At 38.1% G+C, this 19390-nt stretch overlaps 1 protein-coding gene across 8 annotated transcripts in view; it reads left to right on the forward strand.

Moving 5' to 3' along the window:
- Positions 1-19390, forward strand: part of TJP2 (tight junction protein 2) — a 63525-nt gene that overhangs the window by 41784 nt on the left and 2351 nt on the right. For all 8 annotated transcript variants that reach the window (XM_048292891.1, XM_048292892.1, XM_048292886.1 and 5 more), the window contains 20 exons: positions 1196-1320; positions 3530-3632; positions 4107-4680; positions 6204-6307; positions 6450-6603; positions 7593-7701; positions 7804-7943; positions 8439-8505; positions 9683-9833; positions 10630-10738; positions 11429-11639; positions 12987-13174; positions 14245-14340; positions 14449-14528; positions 14977-15187; positions 16261-16361; positions 16729-16941; positions 17302-17412; positions 18320-18658; positions 19103-19188. In XM_048292891.1, the coding sequence (XP_048148848.1) occupies positions 1196-1320; positions 3530-3632; positions 4107-4680; positions 6204-6307; positions 6450-6603; positions 7593-7701; positions 7804-7943; positions 8439-8505; positions 9683-9833; positions 10630-10738; positions 11429-11639; positions 12987-13174; positions 14245-14340; positions 14449-14528; positions 14977-15187; positions 16261-16361; positions 16729-16941; positions 17302-17412; positions 18320-18658; positions 19103-19188 (3272 nt within the window). The remainder of the gene's footprint in view (positions 1-1195; positions 1321-3529; positions 3633-4106; positions 4681-6203; positions 6308-6449; positions 6604-7592; positions 7702-7803; positions 7944-8438; positions 8506-9682; positions 9834-10629; positions 10739-11428; positions 11640-12986; positions 13175-14244; positions 14341-14448; positions 14529-14976; positions 15188-16260; positions 16362-16728; positions 16942-17301; positions 17413-18319; positions 18659-19102; positions 19189-19390) is intronic.

Below are 19390 nucleotides of genomic sequence, written 5' to 3' on the forward strand. Positions count from 1 at the left end.
TTGTTTCACGTGAGAAAGTATAGTTGAGAAAGGGTTGGTTTTTAGGTTACAGAGGTAGGCAGGACCTGTAATTTCCAGGTATCCTGTAAATTAGCATCACTTCTTTACCACAGAGACAGACTTAGGCTACTGAGATGGCAAAGGGCTACTGAACTTGCTGTGTCAGCCACTACCTTTGAATTTTACCATTATTTTGAATCTATATTGTTTTTGTGTAAAGCATCAAACTGCTTCCTGTAAAACTAAGGTGCAGCAAGTGAAGTGCTGTTTTAAAAGAAAATTTTCTCCTCAAAGAAACAATCACTTACTATCAGCATTAGTGGAACACGAGGTGACATATTATGAACTACGCATGCTGAGTGAGTGTTGGAGGAAAAGCATGACTTTAATTTGATGTGTTACTTTGCCACTATGTTGAAACCTATTTTTCAAAAAGCATAATTTGTAATTTTAGTGATATGATGTGTATGTTAAATAGCTGATAAAATTATACTTGTGTGGTTTTGTGCTCACCTTGCTGTCAGCAGTCAGTTACACTAACAGTTCTCAGATCTAGTGCTATTGACGTGCTTCCTTGGCATTCTGTGAAGCCTTTCTTTGATTTTATGAACGCCATCTTAGGACTTCTATGGATGTATTATTTCTATGATGACAGGTTTGACATAATTTACGTATTTAAAGTAGCTGATTGTGACAGAGGATGATTATAGACAATGAATAAGTTCACTACTTGCTCTTTGTAATCAACCATAATCTTGTTATTTTGATTGAGAAGTAGTTATCACAAACTACTTAGCAATCATAATGAAGATGAGATCCTGGGAAAGCTATTCCACTTTCCCAAGCATCATTAACAAAATAGATTCACCTAACAATAAATTTGGTATAAATAACCTGTGGGATGATGAAGCAAAATGCAGGCAAATTTAGTAAGTTCTTTACTTAATTACTAACAATCATAAGGCTGTAGAGGTTTTAGAAAATAGGAACTTGTCATCATGTTTACATGGATGTGTAAATTAAATCTTTCTTACAAAATCTAGAGGTACTGTGTGTTTCTGTAGCACTCTGCATGCAGCTATCATATTTTAATTAATACCTACTTAGAGTGCCATCATGGGAACATTTATGTTCCTCCCTGTCAAAATTCCAGTCAATGTATTCAAGTTTTGCTGTATTTGGTTTCGTTGTAAAGGATTCAAAACGAGGATTTGGGATTGCAGTTTCTGGCGGCAGAGATAACCCTCATTTTGAAAATGGTGAAACATCGATAGTCATTTCGGATGTTCTCCCAGGTGGTCCAGCAGATGGATTACTTCAGTAAGCACTTTTTTCTCTATCTGGCATTTTGAGGGGCATGGCTATAGAATACATAAAACCTTTAGAAACACTTGGTTGAAATCTTAGTGATTTAATCCCCTCAAGATCTGGTGCCCTCTTGAAAATCTAGATGTCTCTTTACAAAAAAACCCAAGACAACCTAAACAAGTAAACTTTACATAGAGGTGTTAGTTGCTGTTTGGTAAGATAATTAAATTTCAGTGGTGTTGAAAAGTCTTTAACACTTAAGTGTGTTTCTTTCAAGATTGCATTTCATTTAAAGAAACAGTAGAAATAGTTAGTATCTTAAAACATCCTCCTTGTTCTTCCTCCAGTAAACACGTTTAGTGATCAGTCATTAGTTTCTACGAATGACTTAAGTCAGCCCAAAGAAGGTTTGCTAAATACTTATTTTATATCTGAAAAAAAAGATTATGGAAATAAAGAGTTTGTTGTATGTCTGATAGTTTCATCCTTGGTGAGGCAGCATCTATCATGTAGAAACGATTTTAAATCTGTAGGTTGAGAGTTTCTATCCTACATCTGTTTTTCATCCTTTGACCTGAAATACCTGATGAGGACTAGACAATTTGAAAGAATGCCAAATAATTGTGCAGTAATAATAATTCAAGAGAGTAGATTCTGTCCTTTTTGGCAAACATTAATTTTTGGTCAGATAATGAAATGGCTGACATGGGAGTTGTTGTTGAGTTGCTAAATAATAGGGTGATTGTAAAGCATGTAACAAACCATTTTTAACATAATTGTACAAATCTGACATTTTGTAGCAGAGATCCCTGCACACCACCACTGTCATCCAATCACTTTTGATTTGGGAATGAAATCATGTCCAGAAATTATGAAAGATCATAGGTAAATTGTTGGCAAGGGAATACCAAGATACTCGGGCACTTTCAGACAAAACACATTCTGAAGAAAAATGAATGCAAAGCTGTTTGTCTAGCAAATCAAGGAATACAGGCCTAACCTTGAGAGTGTAAGGGTGAAACAATCCTATTATCTTTTTTAGGGTAAAATGAGCACAAGTAGATGGATCTTGTGATATAATATTACAACATTAAGTTCAATACTGTCTTTGGATGTATGTCCAGAGAGCTATTTTAATTCTTGCATAAACCTGGATGAAACTGATATTGAAATATAGCCTGCTGTTCTGGCATACTCATCCACTAAAAGGAATTGGAAGGGTATGAAAAGAGGCACAAAATTCATTTAGGAGTTAAAGTGCCTTACAAATGGAGGCCTAGAGTATATAATCTTCTTATTTAAAAAGAAGATTTTGATGTGATTTGATTGTAATGAAGATAAAATAGTTGGTACCAAAGATTTCTTTTATCTAGCAGAAAATGGTAAAATAACCAGTAATTTGTTGAGCTAATGCTCTGACTGTAAGGTTAGTGACTGAGTAGTCACTAGGATAAACCAATATGAGGAGTATGAGGAGTGGTAATTTGGAGGTTTTTTTAATCTTTTTCACTTTTTGCATTGAAATGCCTTTATGAATTTTATGGGGCTAAATTAATAGGTGTTATGGGGCTATCTCATAGGGGGTTACGTGAGTTAGGTGTTAGTGGTCTATTTGATATGCAGGAGATCAGAAAAGTTGGTGATCTCAGTTGGCCTATGTTTTAGGGCAGGGAGGACTTTTTGTGTATTACAGTTCTGTTGGGGTTTTTTTCCTCCCAATCACCTTTCTACAGAGTGGATGGGACCTGAGCACCAGGCTTTCAGAAAAATGTCCTGCAGTTGTACTTGTCAATATTTGCCTAAATATTGTTAGGTATGGCTGCAGCAGTTTGAAGCTTCCGTGAGATTCTTATGTGAAAGAAGTCTAGCACTAGGTGTGAAAAACTAGGAGTCCTGAAAGAATTAAAAAAGAAGTTTTAATACTCATCACAAATGTTCTTTAAAAAACATTAGGGCAAGGTACTTAAGCTGAACACAGTATATACACAAAAATAGTGCTGCTCAATGTCTGGTTTTTAGGTGCACTGAAAACTGGTTCTAATGTTCAGATACTGTAGTGTTTATATAGCAAACACAGTTTTAAAGCAAAACTCCTTGTTAAACTGAATGAAATTTAAAGGTTCCCTCTGAAAAAAAAGAAAAAAAGATTTTGTTCTGCCGTTTTCATGAAGACTCCTCTTAAATCCTCTCTTTCATTTTTTATCTCCCTCCCCATTTCCAGAGAAAATGACCGAGTGGTCATAGTTAATGGGACCCCGATGGAAAATGTTCTGCATTCTTTTGCAGTTCAGCAGCTTAGGAAAAGTGGAAAAGTGGCCACCATCGTAAGTAAATTCCAAATGTATTCAGTGTGCAGTGGTATGTACCCGCGTAACCAGTCAGGATTTTGGTTTTCTTCTATAAAGTGTGCTTTAAAGGCATAAAGCAAAGCAGTCCTTTGCCAGATACAAAGTACAAAATAAATAAAACAAAGACATAGTTTCTGCAGGTGAAACAAATGGAAGTTAATTAACAGTATCACAAAGTTATCTTGTTGAAAGACTGAGAATAAAATGTTTATTTTATAATGTTTATTTTACTGGATAACGAGTGGTACAAAATAGAAGTTATGTGCGACAGATGATGTCCTGCATACAATAGATCTTGTCCAATAATAAATAGAAGATTGTTTTTGCTTCTTTTTTTCCCCAACCTCTATTTGAAACATGAAGAATATTCATCTGTTCAATTTCACATTCTCATCTTTGATAGGAGTTTGTTTGTTTGTTTGTTTGTTTGTTTCATATTGTACTGAACAGGTAGTGAAAAGACCAAGGAAAGTGCAGGCTGCTGCGCTGAAGAGAAGCCCCTCCCTTGACTATGAGGACAGAGCTTTAGATGTAATGGATGACCATGCAGAATTTGATGGCAAAAGTGCTCGAAGCGGCTATAGTGAGAGAAGCTGGCACAGTGGGAATGGAGGGCGCAGCCAAAGCTGGGGAAACAGCCTGGATCAGAGCTATAGAGATGAGCAAGACCGAGGGCGTAACCGAAGCAGAGACCGTGACAGGGAATGCAGCTACAGCCGTGATCGAAGTCGTGGTAGGAGCGTTGACAGGAGCTTGGATCGAGACTACAGAAGAGATCGGAGCAGGGGAAGGAGCATCGACAGGGATGGTGGCTATGAACGAGACTACAGAGGAGACTATAGTCCACCCAGTTACAGTCATGGATCTTTATCTGATCCTAGATATGGGAGGGAAATGAGGAGTCGTAGTCGGGACAGGCTTCGTTCCCGCAGTCCTTCACCTGAAATACACCACCAACATGAGTACATTGGACCGCAGGATCCACCAATCAGTGTTCTCCTAACAAAAGGCAGACATAATGAAGGTGGGTATAGTAGGGGAGGAGAGGAATCAACTTTCAATACAACGTGGGTTTTGGTAGGGAAAGGAGAAGAGCAGAATTACTTTCTGCTTTTACAGAAAGTAATTCTGTAAAATTACAGGTTAAGTGTTTACTTTTCTAACTGATAGTTTAAGTTGTTCTTTCATTCTTCCTGGCTGATTTGGGATGCTTTCTCCTAAGCACCTTGAACTTTACCTTTGAAAAAGATTTGTTCACCAACATCATTTCAGTCTTTCAAGCCACTGTGTCCTTGGTTTTTCATTTTCTCTGCCCTTTTCTTCTGGTTCTGATGGAAAACGTGGATCTGATCATGATTCAGATTACATTTGGCATGACTACAAAAGGGTTTGCTAAGAAAGGGTGAAGAGTAGACTCTGCCTTTAATAATAAGGTTTGTTTGGTTCTGGTCATTAAAGAATACTGACATAGCAGCAGCTGAAATACTGAAATAGCAGTATTTCAGCCTTTCTTTGCTGAGTATTGAAGAATATAAATGAAAGCCAAAAGCCTGACCTTTTTTTCACTGTGAAATAAAGACTTGTGCTGGAAAGCATGTCTGAGATTAGGTTGTGCGTTCTTTTCTGTTTGGGATTTTTTTTGGGAGGTGATGGTTTATTTCTGGAGGGGTTGGTTGTGGTTGTTGGGCTTTTTCCTATTCTGCCCTGTTGTAATTTTAAGAATTTTTTCCTAATTAAACTTCGTATGCAGGAGTCAATCTCTTTTTTTCATTGAGTCTGGCAACAATCCTTTCTCCTTCTTCCTCTTCTTCCTCTGCATGTAAAGTTTCCACTTGTAAAGATAATGCAGATAGGTATACAAATAATGAGAAATTTAAGGTGCATTTGTTAACTTTTATGTTTAGCTATACTGTAATAATTTCTGCCATTCATAGGGATACATTGCAGATTTGCTGAAATGTTGTGATTTTTTAAAGGAGAACAACATTCTGTTGTTCTAGGATGCACATATTTTAAGGATGTTGCCTTTCGTTTTAAATAGCAAATATACTGACCCAAGTAATTTAGATCACAGGGTAAAAAGGGGGCAGGGGAGTAAAAAAAATTTCTTTGCCTGAAATAACCAAGACATTTTCTGGAGTATGGATAGGACAGGGTCAGCATGCAGTAACTGATGAAAATAAATACTTCTATTAGTGCCTTTTGAACCTTTTCCCCCCCATGCCATGCAAAATATGAATCAGAGAGAAGGTAGTCCAGTATGTTAATAAGCAGCTCCAGAACAAAGGCGTAGTTTTGCTGCTGGAGGTACAGACCAATCGTCCAACTGTAATTGGTTTTGGATTGTTGCTTGTTCATGTTGTGATGGCAGCACAGATATCAGAGACTCAGCTTAGGGTGAAGTGGATTTACTAGGCCTATGTTTTTTTCTTTTTTTTTTTCCTCTCATGGTATAATGGTGTTTGATGCATGTGCACTGTGTAGTTTTTTTAAAAATGCATCCTTGTTCATCTTTTAAGCTATAGTCCATTATCTTTTTGGTTCCAGAATATGGACTCCGTCTTGGAAGTCAGATCTTCATAAAAGAAATGACCCGTACTGGCCTAGCAACCAAAGATGGCAACCTTCATGAAGGAGATATCATTCTCAAGGTCTGTTCTGGTTTTACTGCTAGCAGTTTGGCAGGCACTGGTTTTGGTGGTTATTCTGAACTAAGTCACGTTATAGTCAAGTTCACTACTAAACTTGAGCACAATGTGGACTTGTTTGTTATTGTTGCCTTTTTATGTCCAGATCAATGGTACAGTGACAGAGAACATGTCTTTAGCTGATGCCCGAAAATTGATTGAGAAATCACGTGGGAAACTCCAGCTGGTTGTTCTCAGGGACCGAAAGCAGACACTGCTCAACATTCCTTCACTGAACGACAGTGACTCAGAAATGGATGGTGAGGTTTAATGTGGATCCAAAGTTCTGGACTCTGTGCAAGGACAAAATGGACCTTATATTGTTTTGCTGTGGTAGAGTGATATTAGGTTCTTTAAGAAAAATAATGAAACACAAACAAACCTAAGTAATAGTCTGTTAAGCATCAAGTCCCCTTTCTTTAGGTGAAAATAATTTTGTAGTAACCATATAATTACATTTTAGGAAGGGGCAGAGATAGAAGAACCAATGTTGGTCTTGGCAAAATCAGTCTTATTTCTTGGAACAAGCAAATCAGATGCTTTAATAAAAAATTTGAAAACAAATGCATTGGACTGGTCTCTGCTTCTGAGGGCATTAACATTCATGGCAGCATTCAAATGGAGGGAAGAAATGTCAGGACAAGAGGAAATTAAGTGCCCCTGGGTAACTGGTGTCTATTCCTAGTACCTGTTCTATTCAAGTGTATGAGCTGTATCTCTTAGCATTATCTTGCTTTGGGAAGTGCTCAGAATATTTGGGGGAGCAGGATGTTATATTATTTCAAACAAGATACTTGCTTTTCTGGTGTCAGAATATGAGGTGGAACTTTCTGTAGTGTGAAGTCTGAGGTGCAGTTCAAAACCAAGGGCCACTGTTTCCTTTGCCACTGGAGGGCAATGATGTGAGGACTGTTGATGTGAAGGTGGTCTCCAGTTTGGAAACCTCCATAACACCTCAAATCAAAGCCTGCTAACACTAGCGAATGCAACTGTGGTATGCTCAAAGAAGTTGTGTGATGTGGGTGTATTTCTCAAAGGTTGTGTGAGACCTTCCTGAAATATTTTGGGAGGGTGGAGGGGTGGAAGCACTAAAAGGCACTTTTTGAACCTTTGTCAAATCTTGAAACAAGAGTGGGCTGAAATATTCAGTGTATCTTGTATGTGAAAACTTTGTAAATGCACATGGTGATCAGGTGAGCAGATTACTTAAACAAATCATGCATTTCTTGATTTGCCACTCTCTTTACAGATATTTCTGAAATAGAGTCAAACAGATCATTCTCCCCTCAAGATGACAGATTACATCATTCTGATCTAGATTCACATTCATCCAATGAAAAACTGAAAGAGAAACCAAAGTAAGAATGGGTCTTCTCTAGTTCACTTTTATCATGCTTGTCAAAGTTGTTATTCAAATACATGCATTCTTATCTGACTTTTTTTCTGTTTCCTTCTTTTAGTGCAAAAGAGGATCCCTCCAGTAGGATGTCCAGAATGGGAGCAATGCCTACTCCATTCACATCAACTGGTGACATTGCTACTCCTGCTGCTACAGCTGTAGACTCAAACAAAGAAATGAAGTACCAAGATGACCCAGCAGGTGAGAACCTGAAGGCTTTGGTTGCCTTTTTTTCCCCTGGCCACAGAATGTCTATTCCTTCAACCACATTGACAAAGCTGGTATGCTCTTCATGTCAGCCCCACCTTGACACACAGAGAAGAGGTCTGTCTTTGCTTTGTGGTGCAAGGAAGAAACACCTGCTATTATTTGACAGCAGTTGCTTATTAGAAATACCACCTGAAAAAAGCAAATACTCTCCTAGAACACCTGCTGTTAGCCTAGTGCCTAAGCAGACGAATAAAGTCTGATCTAGCTTGCCTGAAAGAGTTGTGTATCCCTTCCTTGAACTTGCTGTTCTTTTTCAAGAATTAAAAAAATATAAATAAATGAATTTTTGTCAGACATGCTTGATTTTTAAATTTGTGTTAATCTTTGGCATTAAGGGTTTGATCGCTATCTGATAGCTAAAGCTTGCTGCCATTTTTAACTTTTTCAATATCTCTGTAACTTCTTTCGTCTTTCTTTTACATTTAGTGCCTCAGCCAAAAGCAGTTACACGGACAATTCTCAAACCCAGCCCGGAAGACGAAGCGATATATGGGTAGGTGGCACTTGCTGAGTTCTTTTGCACTCTGTATTCTTCCAGTGACCAGTACCTGATTCTTGGCTGCATGGGTTTGTGTTCTTTCTCCCATTTGGAGTGATACTCCCTTTATAGCTTAATGCTGAAAAGAGGTGACATGGCTTCTAACTGATGTTACTTGAGTTCAACTTTAGTTTTAGAAACATCTGCCTGGAATCTACCTGAAAGGTATAGAGCACCATGTATTTCTGGGCTTGCATGGGAACATATGCAAGAGTTTTGTTTTATTTTACTTTTATTACTAGGAAATCAATTTACACGTGTTCTTTTGAGAGTTTCCAAATACAGAAATTGAAGAAATAGGAGTGTTGGGATTGTAAGGAGAAGCCTAAAGTTCTGAAAATGTTCTGTAGCTTGGTGTATTTTCTTAAATGGATTTGCTTCTCAGATCTTTTCTGGGTTGGACCCTGCGTATGTTGTCATTGATGTGCAAATTAATCAAGTGATTATTTTGGTGAAGGGGAATTTATAATACAGGCTTAGGGTATTACTGAGAATGGCTGACAGATAAGTAGTGTCCTCTGAGTTGGAAGGTCACTCAGGCATTTTCTGACAGCAAAAAAGCTGAGCCTAGTCCAGTAGTCTCTTCCACTGCAATGTGGAAGGGCTGATTGTTAACATTTCAGTAGATTATACTTGGAAATATTTTTCATTACAAGAAAATTTGAAGACTTCTAGCAAACATGTTAAACAGTAAAGAAAATAGTTTAATCAGTTTAATTCATACAACAGTTCTTTAGATTATAGAAGAATAAACAATGGGTATGATTACTCATAACTCAGTCTGTTTTCACACAAACCACAGGTGTTCATATAAGAGAGGATACAGTAGATAGGGAACTACTTTGGGGCTTCAAAAACAGGGACCTGTTTCCCGGTTCAGTCAAGTCTGTGCATGCCACTTAGTCACTCCACCTAGTTCATTTTCCACTCTGAAAAATGCAGATTCTCTGCTTCCTGCCTTCATGGAAGAGTTACCTGGGTAAATACAGCCTATATAGTGAAAGAAAGGGCATAAGAATATTATTAATATGATACTGTTGAGGAGTTGCAATTTTTTTTCTTTTGGCATCCTAATATTGTTATATGTTTAATATCTGGGCTTACTTCCTTTTTCTGTTTGTAAATCTTGTAGTCCTAATACAAAAATGGTGAGATTCAAGAAGGGGGACAGCGTGGGTCTACGACTGGCTGGTGGAAATGATGTAGGGATATTTATTGCTGGAATTCAAGAAGGTACCTCAGCTGATCAGGAGGGACTTCAGGAAGGAGATCAGATCCTTAAGGTATGAGTATGTGTCCCTGAAGTGCAATAACTCCTTTATACTCTTGTTTGCTTCTTAGTCGAAACATGGGAGAAATTATGAGCTTAGGAAATCAAATTATTGCTTTGGAAGGGTGTATATATGGTGGAGGGATCTTACAGAAATGGGTTTTTGAAGGAGAATTGTATACCAAGTTTTAGTTTGTTTATAATGTTGTGAAAGGAGTACTTAAATATTAATCAAGAAAAATGCTGCAAGATGGGACAATAAATTTTTTATACAATGTTTCTTCCTAATCTTAGAGGGGTTAAAAATTGGGGCCATTGTAATTTTCTTTCATCTTTCTCCGGTTTGTTTGGGTTATGGTGATTTAATTTTCAAGTTTCTGATTTATATCAAATCTGTGCCACTTAATCCCTTCATTCTGCTCTTTTTCTAAAAATCCACGTGGAATGTGGATTTTATAATATAATTTGGATTTTTATAATATAATGTGGATTTTATAATATAATTTGGATTTTTTATAATATCATGTGGATTTTTTAATATGATTTTCTCTCTACCTCTTTTCTCATGCCCCTTCTGGAGGCTGTTAAAGTTGAAGAAACAATCTAGCAGTGTACAACCAGAACCTTGTTATTTCAGAAAGATTACTGTTAATAGCTGGAATAAAATATTCACAAGCGAAAATTGTATTAACTTTTTAAAAATAATAAGGGAAGAGAATATTTAGGATATTTTCAGATGAAAGAAAAATCGGTGGTTATTCTTTTTATTGTTGATTTTTCAGTTGTTGTGGGGTTTTTTTGGTATATAGGTAAACACTCAAGACTTCAGAGGTATTGTTCGGGAAGAAGCTGTTTTGTATCTCTTAGAAATTCCCAAAGGTGAAACTGTGACAATTTTGGCTCAAAGCAAATATGAAGGTAGGTGCTTTGAAAAAAATGTATGTGTATCTATGAAACTTTTAAGCTGTGTTTTGTCAGTGAAACCACAAATCATCTCTCTTGCACTTGTTTTTGATAGCATTTTAGTTAGTCTTCTTTTCATAGCTGAGAAGATAGCTGTATTCCATACATACAATGCTGCATGTGTGGTGTGTTTTTCCGAGTACTTACCATGTCCTTCATTATTAGCAAATAGCAACTCTTAATCTTGAGAAGTGGTAACATACTGTTTGTTCTGCTTTTCTGTCTGTAGCAGCTGGGAGAAGATCTGCTGTTAGCATTCCTTTTCTGCTGAGCCTTGGCAGTCAGAAGGGGTTTGGTCAGCAGCAAATGGACAGTTTTATTTGTGAGCAATTAAGGAGCAAGCAAAGCTTCTTGCTTTCCTGTTGGGAAAAGGAAAGAGCCTGTAAGACTGTAGTACCATAGCTGCCTTTTGCATTTGGAATGTGCAAGTACCTCCTTGCCCCGGCGCTGTAAGGCCTGTACACATACAAGTATGGAACACTCCTGATAAGTGTGTGTAGGGCAGTGAATGTGAATGAAAGTCTGATTTTTTTACATCTTTCTGAGCAGACGTTTAGAATTTCAAAGCTGTATTTGCTAGAACCACAGCTTTATCTTTCTTTCAAGTGTAAAAACATATAAACTAAAAGGGGCGTCCTGTTTTAGTCTACAGAGACATCATGGCCTGTGGCAGAGGAGATTCATTCTTCATCAGGAGTCACTTTGAGTGTGAAAAAGAGTCACCACAGAGCTTAGCATTCACCAGAGGGGAGATATTTAGAGTAGTTGATACACTGTATGATGGCAAACTGGGAAACTGGCTGGCTGTGAGAATTGGAAATGAACTGGAAAAGGGTCTCATTCCAAATAAGAGCAGGTAAGATGGCACCATGTCTTCCTACCCATTGTTAGAAGTAAGATTTCTTTCCCCCCCCGCCAAGTCATTTTTCCTTCCTATGTCGTACCTGTCTTCCTTTTTGTTTCCCCCTACAAGAATGAATGAATTGTTTTTTCTTCACTTTTACGAGAATTGTGCCTGTAAAAACTGCAGATTGTAGAACCATGTCATTATGCAAGGAGACAATGAGAGAGGGTGGTGTTACCTACATACTAGATCATGTATTTGCAGCACAGACCTAGCACTTCTGTCTCGGCAATTAACCAAGCTTTGAGCACTAGTTGCTTCAGTTCCTCTTCCAGAAAATGGGTGGTGGGTCCTATTTTAGTTTGCTTTTTGGTTTTTTCCCCCACCTTCTTTGTCTGTCCACACCCACCAAATCAAATCAAAACAAACAAAAAACCCCAACCAAACAAAAAAACTAAACAAACAAAAACCCCTTCACCTTAGAAAGCTCATGACTCTGTGTGCAAGAATACTCTGATGATTAATCTTTTACAGGAACTTCAGTCCTTGAATTTCTTACGTATATCCTTTTGGATAGTGTTTTAGGTATTTATGCTGAGGCTGGGTTTTTTTTGGTAGCTGTAGTCTGTATTTTTGTGTGAAATATTGAGTGAACCACAGCAATATTTTTGCTTAAATATACTTTCCTGGTCAAAATTCATGGGAGGTAATAATAAGTGTTCAAATGTGTACAATGAGTAAAAGTATTACAATTAATCAGAAGAAGACCCCTAAAAAAACAACCAGACTGTAGCTGAATTTTTGGACTGTAGCTTTTAAGTTCTTGAGTGTGGTTGTGATTTTATGATGGAAGAAAAAGCTCACAATTACATGGTATGCACAAGTTATGAAATAAGCTTCTTATGTGACTCCCCTGTCTGTTTCCTGCTGAGTACATTTTTGCCTCTCTGTTAATTGATCTAACCAAACCAGCCTTTGTTTCTATGCTGTAGCAACTTAACTTTTGAGGCCTAATGGAGAGGAGAATAGTGACGGTAATTTCTTAGGCCTTCAGTTCTGAGTTGCCCTCTCTCACCACCTCTTTGCATTCATATTCTTTCATTTATGCTTGTGTTAAGTGACCATTTTAAGAGCTCAGGACTCATTCCTGCCCAGAAACTTGGAGCTGTGGCAAGTCAGAGCATTGTTTTGACAATGTGTTTGCTCCAAGGCAAAGGTACCTGAACATGTCTGCTTTTACCTCCACTCCTTCCTATCTATATGGCAAATTACCTTTTGCACATTCAAAATCTATTTTTCGTCAGTGAAAGCCCCCTTGCCCTCTCTGAATGGTTCTGAAATGTCTACTTTCTGTGTCAGAGCTGAACAGATGGCCAGTGTTCAAAATGCCCAAAAGGATGGCTCAAGTGACAGGGCAGATTTCTGGAGAACACGTGGCCAGCGATCTGGAGCGAAAAAGAATCTGAGGAAGAGTCGTGAAGATCTGACAGCTATTGTATCTGTGAGCACAAAATTCCCAGCTTACGAGCGCGTTCAGCTGCGTGAAGGTAAGTGAGACTGCTTTGAGCCAGCTGCCCATTTATTGCTGGCTGCTTTAGCATCCAAATGTTTGGTCAGCTGAGAAAGTGATTTCCAACAACTTCTAACGATGTTAAATTACCATAACAGGAGGGGATGACATTCTTCTCAGAATGGAAATTTCTGGATGCTACTAATTATAATAAAGCTTTTTTACCCATTTAAACTGCTGTTGTTCTCTCTTGCCTCCAAATTACACCTGCCAGTTTTAAGGTTTAAAATGAAATAGGGAAGAAACAGAAGGGCTTTCTTTGTTTCCTCAGATTCTTCTTGGCTAGCTCTGAAAGTACAATCCATATGCCTGAGATCAACCTCAATCTTCATAAATAGCACTTTAACTTCAGAGTAGCTTCAGAGCAAATAGAACCTCAGTATTTTCAATGGATTTCATGGTCCAGATGTAATCATGGTTCATGTGGTCTGTCTCCATGACTGTAAACTATCATATTACTAGTGATGTTGAGCAGATCAAGCTGATTTTCTGGGTAATAGCACATGACAGTATTCTGGAACAAAACAAACAGTAAAGAGTATTTTAAAGGAGATCCCAGATACCAAGATGAAGACTTGGGGTAATGGCATTCCCCCATTAACTCTGAGGACTGTGTTTGCACTTGCTCCGACATGAGCAATAACATCGTTTTACCTTTCTCTGCTTCTTCAAGCTGCATTGCAGTTGGTTTATCATTTGTGTCTTTATTCACACAAAACCCCCTGTGTCAAGGTTCATGCAATCTTGATGGACGGAAAGATAAATGAATATGTGCTGTATGTTTTCAGATGTCGAATCTTCTAAATACAGTTCCATTAGAAGGAATAAGAAAGCTGTTAGATCAAAACAGTCTCTTACTTTCTCAGCTGGTAAAAGTAGTGTTCTCTATTATGCTGTTCCACAAACCTCTGAGAAATAAAATTTTTAAATTATATTTTTAATACCTTCAACCTATTCTTAAATTTGCGTAGTAACTGAGAGTCTTGTCTTTTATATATAAAATCAGTCTTATCAGATTTCTCTTTTCTCCAAATATTTTTCTTTCAGCTGGTTTTAAGAGACCTGTGGTGATATTTGGCCCTATTGCAGATGTTGCTATGGAGAAGTTGTCAAATGATTTGCCTCACCTGTACCAGACAGCAAGTAAGATGTCCTCTTAAGTGTCTTTTTCATTCTTAACTGAGAAAATGGATAACTTAATAATCACAGCATCCTAGCCACCCTAGATAAGCTGAAATGTTGTCTTTGCAGAGACAGAACCCAGAGATGCAGGTTCGGAGAAGTCAACTGGGGTAGTGCGCTTGAACACTGTGAGGCAAATCATTGAGCAGGTAGGGCATTTCTCTGAAAATTGCTTATGCTCAAAGGCATGGTGTGTGTTTGCTCCTAAAACGTCCAGAGTACTCAAATTTTCACTGCATCTTTTTCTGTAATAAGTTTAAGGATAAAGCTGTTTCGAAGTTTTTCAGTAGCAATTTTTGGTAATTTTTATAGCTTTGAACCTGATACTAGAAATTACATTTTCTTCTCAAGTCCATTCTAAATTTGGATAGAGGAAAATCTGTTTTACTATATGCTTTCTGAATTTGCCATGGAGGCTTTACTTTGCAGTGCTCTACTTGCTCTTAACCTTCTAAATGTGATATAACTGTGGGAAAACATCCCACAAGTTATGGTCTTATTTGGACACAAATATCCTGCTTTTCCTAGGATCCTGTGTTCCAATCACCTCCATTTGTTCCCACACGCACCACATTGACTGGCCTTTCTTGTTAACAGGATAAACATGCTCTGTTGGATGTTACTCCTAAAGCAGTGGACCTGCTAAATTACACCCAGTGGTTTCCAATAGTGGTGTTCTTTAACCCAGACAGTAAGCAGGGTGTGAAGACCATGAGACAAAGGCTATGTTCTACATCAAACAAGAGCTCGAGAAAACTTTATGAGCAAGCAAACAAACTGAAGAAGACTTGTTCCCACCTCTTTACAGGTAATGAAGAATGTTTGCTTAACCTGCTTACTAAGAGAGTAGTGTATGTCACTGTGTGAGTCTCGAGACATCTACTTATTACTCTGCATATTAACTCACTCAGGCTGGAATTAAAAGAGTGTGAAGGTGTGGTCATAAGTAATGCCTTCCTTGACTTTTCTCAAAGTTCCTTGTTCTGCCAAATCCCAATGCAGAAGAAATTGTGAGCTGGTGTACTGCCATTAAAAGATAAGAGATTTAATAAGCTTGGAAATGGACCAACAATAAAATAAAATCACCATGCATCTATTTAAATGATCTAAATGGAGTGGCTGTTTAACACTCTCGCATACCTAAACCAAAAAGTGTTTGTCTTGGGGTGACTTTATGATGTGTATCCCATATCACTGCCCTATGCCCAGAAATTAATTTTTGTGCCTTTCTATGCCTTTAAACTGGGTCTGAGAGGGGGAAGGAAAAACTGAGCAAAACTTTTTCAAAGCAGTTTGCAGCTTGTTCAAGGTCACACAGAGATAGCGACTGTTTTTTTCCAGCTGCGGCAGGGGAGCGAGGAAGCACCCGGCTTGCTGCTCCTGGGTCAGTTTTTGGCCAGTTGTTCAGTTTCTTTTTCTCCAAGGAGAGACTGAGAGTTGAACTTTTTTTTCCTTCCCCGGAATTTTGGGTTTTCTCTCTTTTCTGTGGACTGCTTCAACATCAGAGCACATCGGGAGGACTTTCCACCGGGCATAGAGGGCCTGGCCCTGGGCCAAGCCCCAGCTCTGAGGAGACCAAAGGAGGACTCTAACACTTTCCCAGGTTTTTCCTCCACAGCAAGAGATTTTATTTAGCATTATTTAACCTTTTCCCATGTGTTTGTTAAATAAATAGGTTTTTATAGTTTTTATCTCTTCCACTTTCCTTTGAGGAAAATTTATTTTTCCCGAACCTGGTGGGGGAGGGGTGGTGACGTGCCTTCTCTCAGAGGATATATTTCTAAATTTGGCCAAACCAGTACAGTGTTAAACAGCAAAGAATGGATAAAGGATTGCATTGCATTTACCGTGCATATATACCTTTTCCTTCAACTTTTACAGCAACCATTAATTTGAATTCAGCCAATGATAGCTGGTATGGTAGCCTGAAGGATACAATCCAGCAACAGCAAGGAGAAGCAGTATGGGTATCGGAAGGAAAGGTAAGCAGCCAGTCCATATTCTATGACGCTGTACAGTGTCTCAAAGTATCTCTTGCCAGTAAAAATTGTTCAAAATTTCATTTGCCATCAGTTGATAGGCTAGAGAAATAGTTGATGTTATGTCTATAACGAAAAACCATTACTATTCTTTCTGTTACACTTTGGAGCTTTCATCACTTATGCCATGGCTGGGGGAGAATGATGATGAGGAATAAACTTTCACAGGACTTTTCGTTGTGATTCTGCAGTAGTTTCTTTCAGTTCCACAAAGTCATTCCTAAGGATTTGTTTGGCCTGATGTTGAGTCTTGACTTTAATTCTAACTTATTTAGTCTTTGTTCCTTAATTCTTACTGACTTTTCTCTAGATGGATGGCATGGAAGATGATGCAGATGATCGTATGTCCTACCTTACTGCCATGGGTGCTGACTATTTGAGCTGTGACAGTCGGCTGATCAGTGACCTCGAGGATACAGATGGAGAAGGTGGTGCATACACTGACAATGAACTTGATGAGCCTTCAGAGGAACCAAGGATTTCATCTGTTAGCCGGTCCTCTGAACCTGTGTATCATGAGGAGGTGAGATGATTGGATTTTTCAATGAGACTGAACTTTGGGCTTTCCAAAAACCCTTTATGTATGGCTTAAAAATCAGAGGGGTTTTTTTAACTGCAGATTTATCTTGCTTCTGATAGTGTTTTAGAGTTACACTGTGAAGAGCAAAAATAATAACAGCTCTGCTTTTCTGCCTAACTTTATAGATTTCCTGATGACATCTCATCACCTTGAACTTTTCAATTACATTTGCAGTGATTGTAGTCAGGTTACTGGCAATCTTTTGACTTCTGGTTACTGTTCCCAAAATCATAAGCTTGAGAGAGAGGAAAAATGATTGAATTACTGGCTACTGCAGTGATTTTCTCTTATTTTTTTTCATAGAGTTTAAAAAAATTTACTCCAGAACCAAGGGCTCAGTTGAGAAAAGCTGGTAGCAGGGAGATCCTTAGAGAACCAAGTCCACCTCCAGCATTCAAGCCTGAACCACCTAAGGTAAACTTGTAGAAACAAAACTGAATACAAATGTTCTCTTTCTGAAGAATTTTCCAAGGTGGCACATTGGAAAGAGCTATGGACATGATCAGGGACTAGAAAACATTTTAACTGTGGACAGAAGAAATGACTGAAAGTGTTGCAGGATCAAGCAGAAAGATGATTTACTGGATAACAGTTCTTCTGAAATATATGATTTCCATATGGAGTAAGAAAGTGTCCTTTCTGTGTCTACTAATAACCTGAGAGGCACTTTTTTAGCTCAGTAAGATAAAAAGTAGACTAGTCACCACAAAAAACAAACATGATGGCTATTACTGTGAAGCACAAAATCAGAATCTACCACCTGACCACCTGATGCAAGAGGGAAAAAGTTATAGTGTTTGGACATTAAGTTCTATTTTAGAAATTTTTGAATTCACCTGACGCCAAAGTCCTTTCTTTGTGAGGAGTGGTGCCCTCATATACTCTAAATACTCAAAATACAGTCCAAGTGTGCTGAAGAGTAGAACATGTGCAGGGAAAACAAAAGTGGAATATAAAACAGAATTGGGTTCTGTGCACTTCTAAATTTTAAATTATTTAAATGATACTCCACATTAAATTGTGAAAAATTATTTGTGGCATCAGTTCTTTCTGTGCTGTACTCTAACACACGTAGCTCTGGTAATTCTTAACAAATAGGACTAACAAGTCTAAATTTCCTGGTCTTCTCTAGGCTGATGTGTAGTCCATGAGCATATGCCCAAAATGTTGCAGCAGTTCAAATATCTTTCAAGTGTTACATCGTATGGAGATTGACACTGTTAAATACATAGACAAAGTGACTACTTTTAAGTTAAAGCCCTCTTTTGAAACTAAAATTATAAAGTTGCTGATGTAAACTTTGCGGGTTGTATACTTGCAGGGAAAGTTGCAAAACAAAGAGGATCCGTATGACTTCCCCAAGAACTATGACTCCAAATCAAGTAATGTTGCTGTCAGCAGTGAGACTTCAACTGTATCAGTAAAAGCAGCACCACCACCTGTTTCTGTGAAACCTGCCTTTGGGCGTCCCATTCTGAGAAACTCTCAGCCAGCAGTCGTGCCTGCAGAGGAGGAGGAGGAGGCAAAGTTGGAAGAGGAAGGAAGCGAACAAGAAAATACTCCAAAATCAGTACTGAGGAAAGTAAAAATATTTGAGGAGATGGATCACAAGGCAAGGATGCAAAGAATGCAAGAGCTACAAGAGGCCCAAAATGCCAGGGTATGAAGAGTTGCATTTCCCCCCTCCTGTGCTTTGCGACCTATAGAACAGCCAGAGTCCTGAAAATGGAAATCACGCCCTTTGCATTGTGTTGCTTTTGGAGGGAGAAGTTTGGGAAACCACACATAAAGACATACAGTTGTGTGGATTTGTATATAAAAGGAGGTCATATTTTAAGGTTTCCTATTGTAACTATAAAAACCTGACTTCCAATAATCCTGTTGCTTTTGGCAATCCATTGTTCTCAAGTATGGTTTGAATTACTGCTCTAGCAAAAGTTTATATAATTGTAGGAATATCAATAGGATGTTACCAACTTGTGCTTTAATTTAATTTAATTAATTTCAGTTGTAGCTATGACCTGCTAAGTCCTAGATCCTCAAATAGGATCTCTAATGGATAGAGTTAAAAGGAACAGTTATTTTCTTCTTCTTTCTTTTAAAGCTTGAAATAGCCCAGAAGCATCCGGATATTTATGCCGTCCCTGTCAAAACACAGAAGTCAGAACAAAACTGGCCCCAGCCAATGAGGTAAAGTGTATCCGGTTCCAAGCATTCTGTCTTGATTCTTGACTTTACTAACAGGAGGAAAACCAATCTTGCCAGTTTTTGTTCATACAAATCATCCTGCCTTGGTATACTTTTTTGTTGTGGTGCCTCTAAGATTATTGTAAAGGTGGGGCAAAATTTTAGTGAACTCTTCAGGGAGCTAATTTCAGGATTTTTTTTCTTT

The sequence above is a fragment of the Corvus hawaiiensis genome, chromosome Z, assembly GCF_020740725.1.
Source record: "Corvus hawaiiensis isolate bCorHaw1 chromosome Z, bCorHaw1.pri.cur, whole genome shotgun sequence".
NCBI classification, from domain to species: Eukaryota; Metazoa; Chordata; class Aves; order Passeriformes; family Corvidae; genus Corvus; species Corvus hawaiiensis.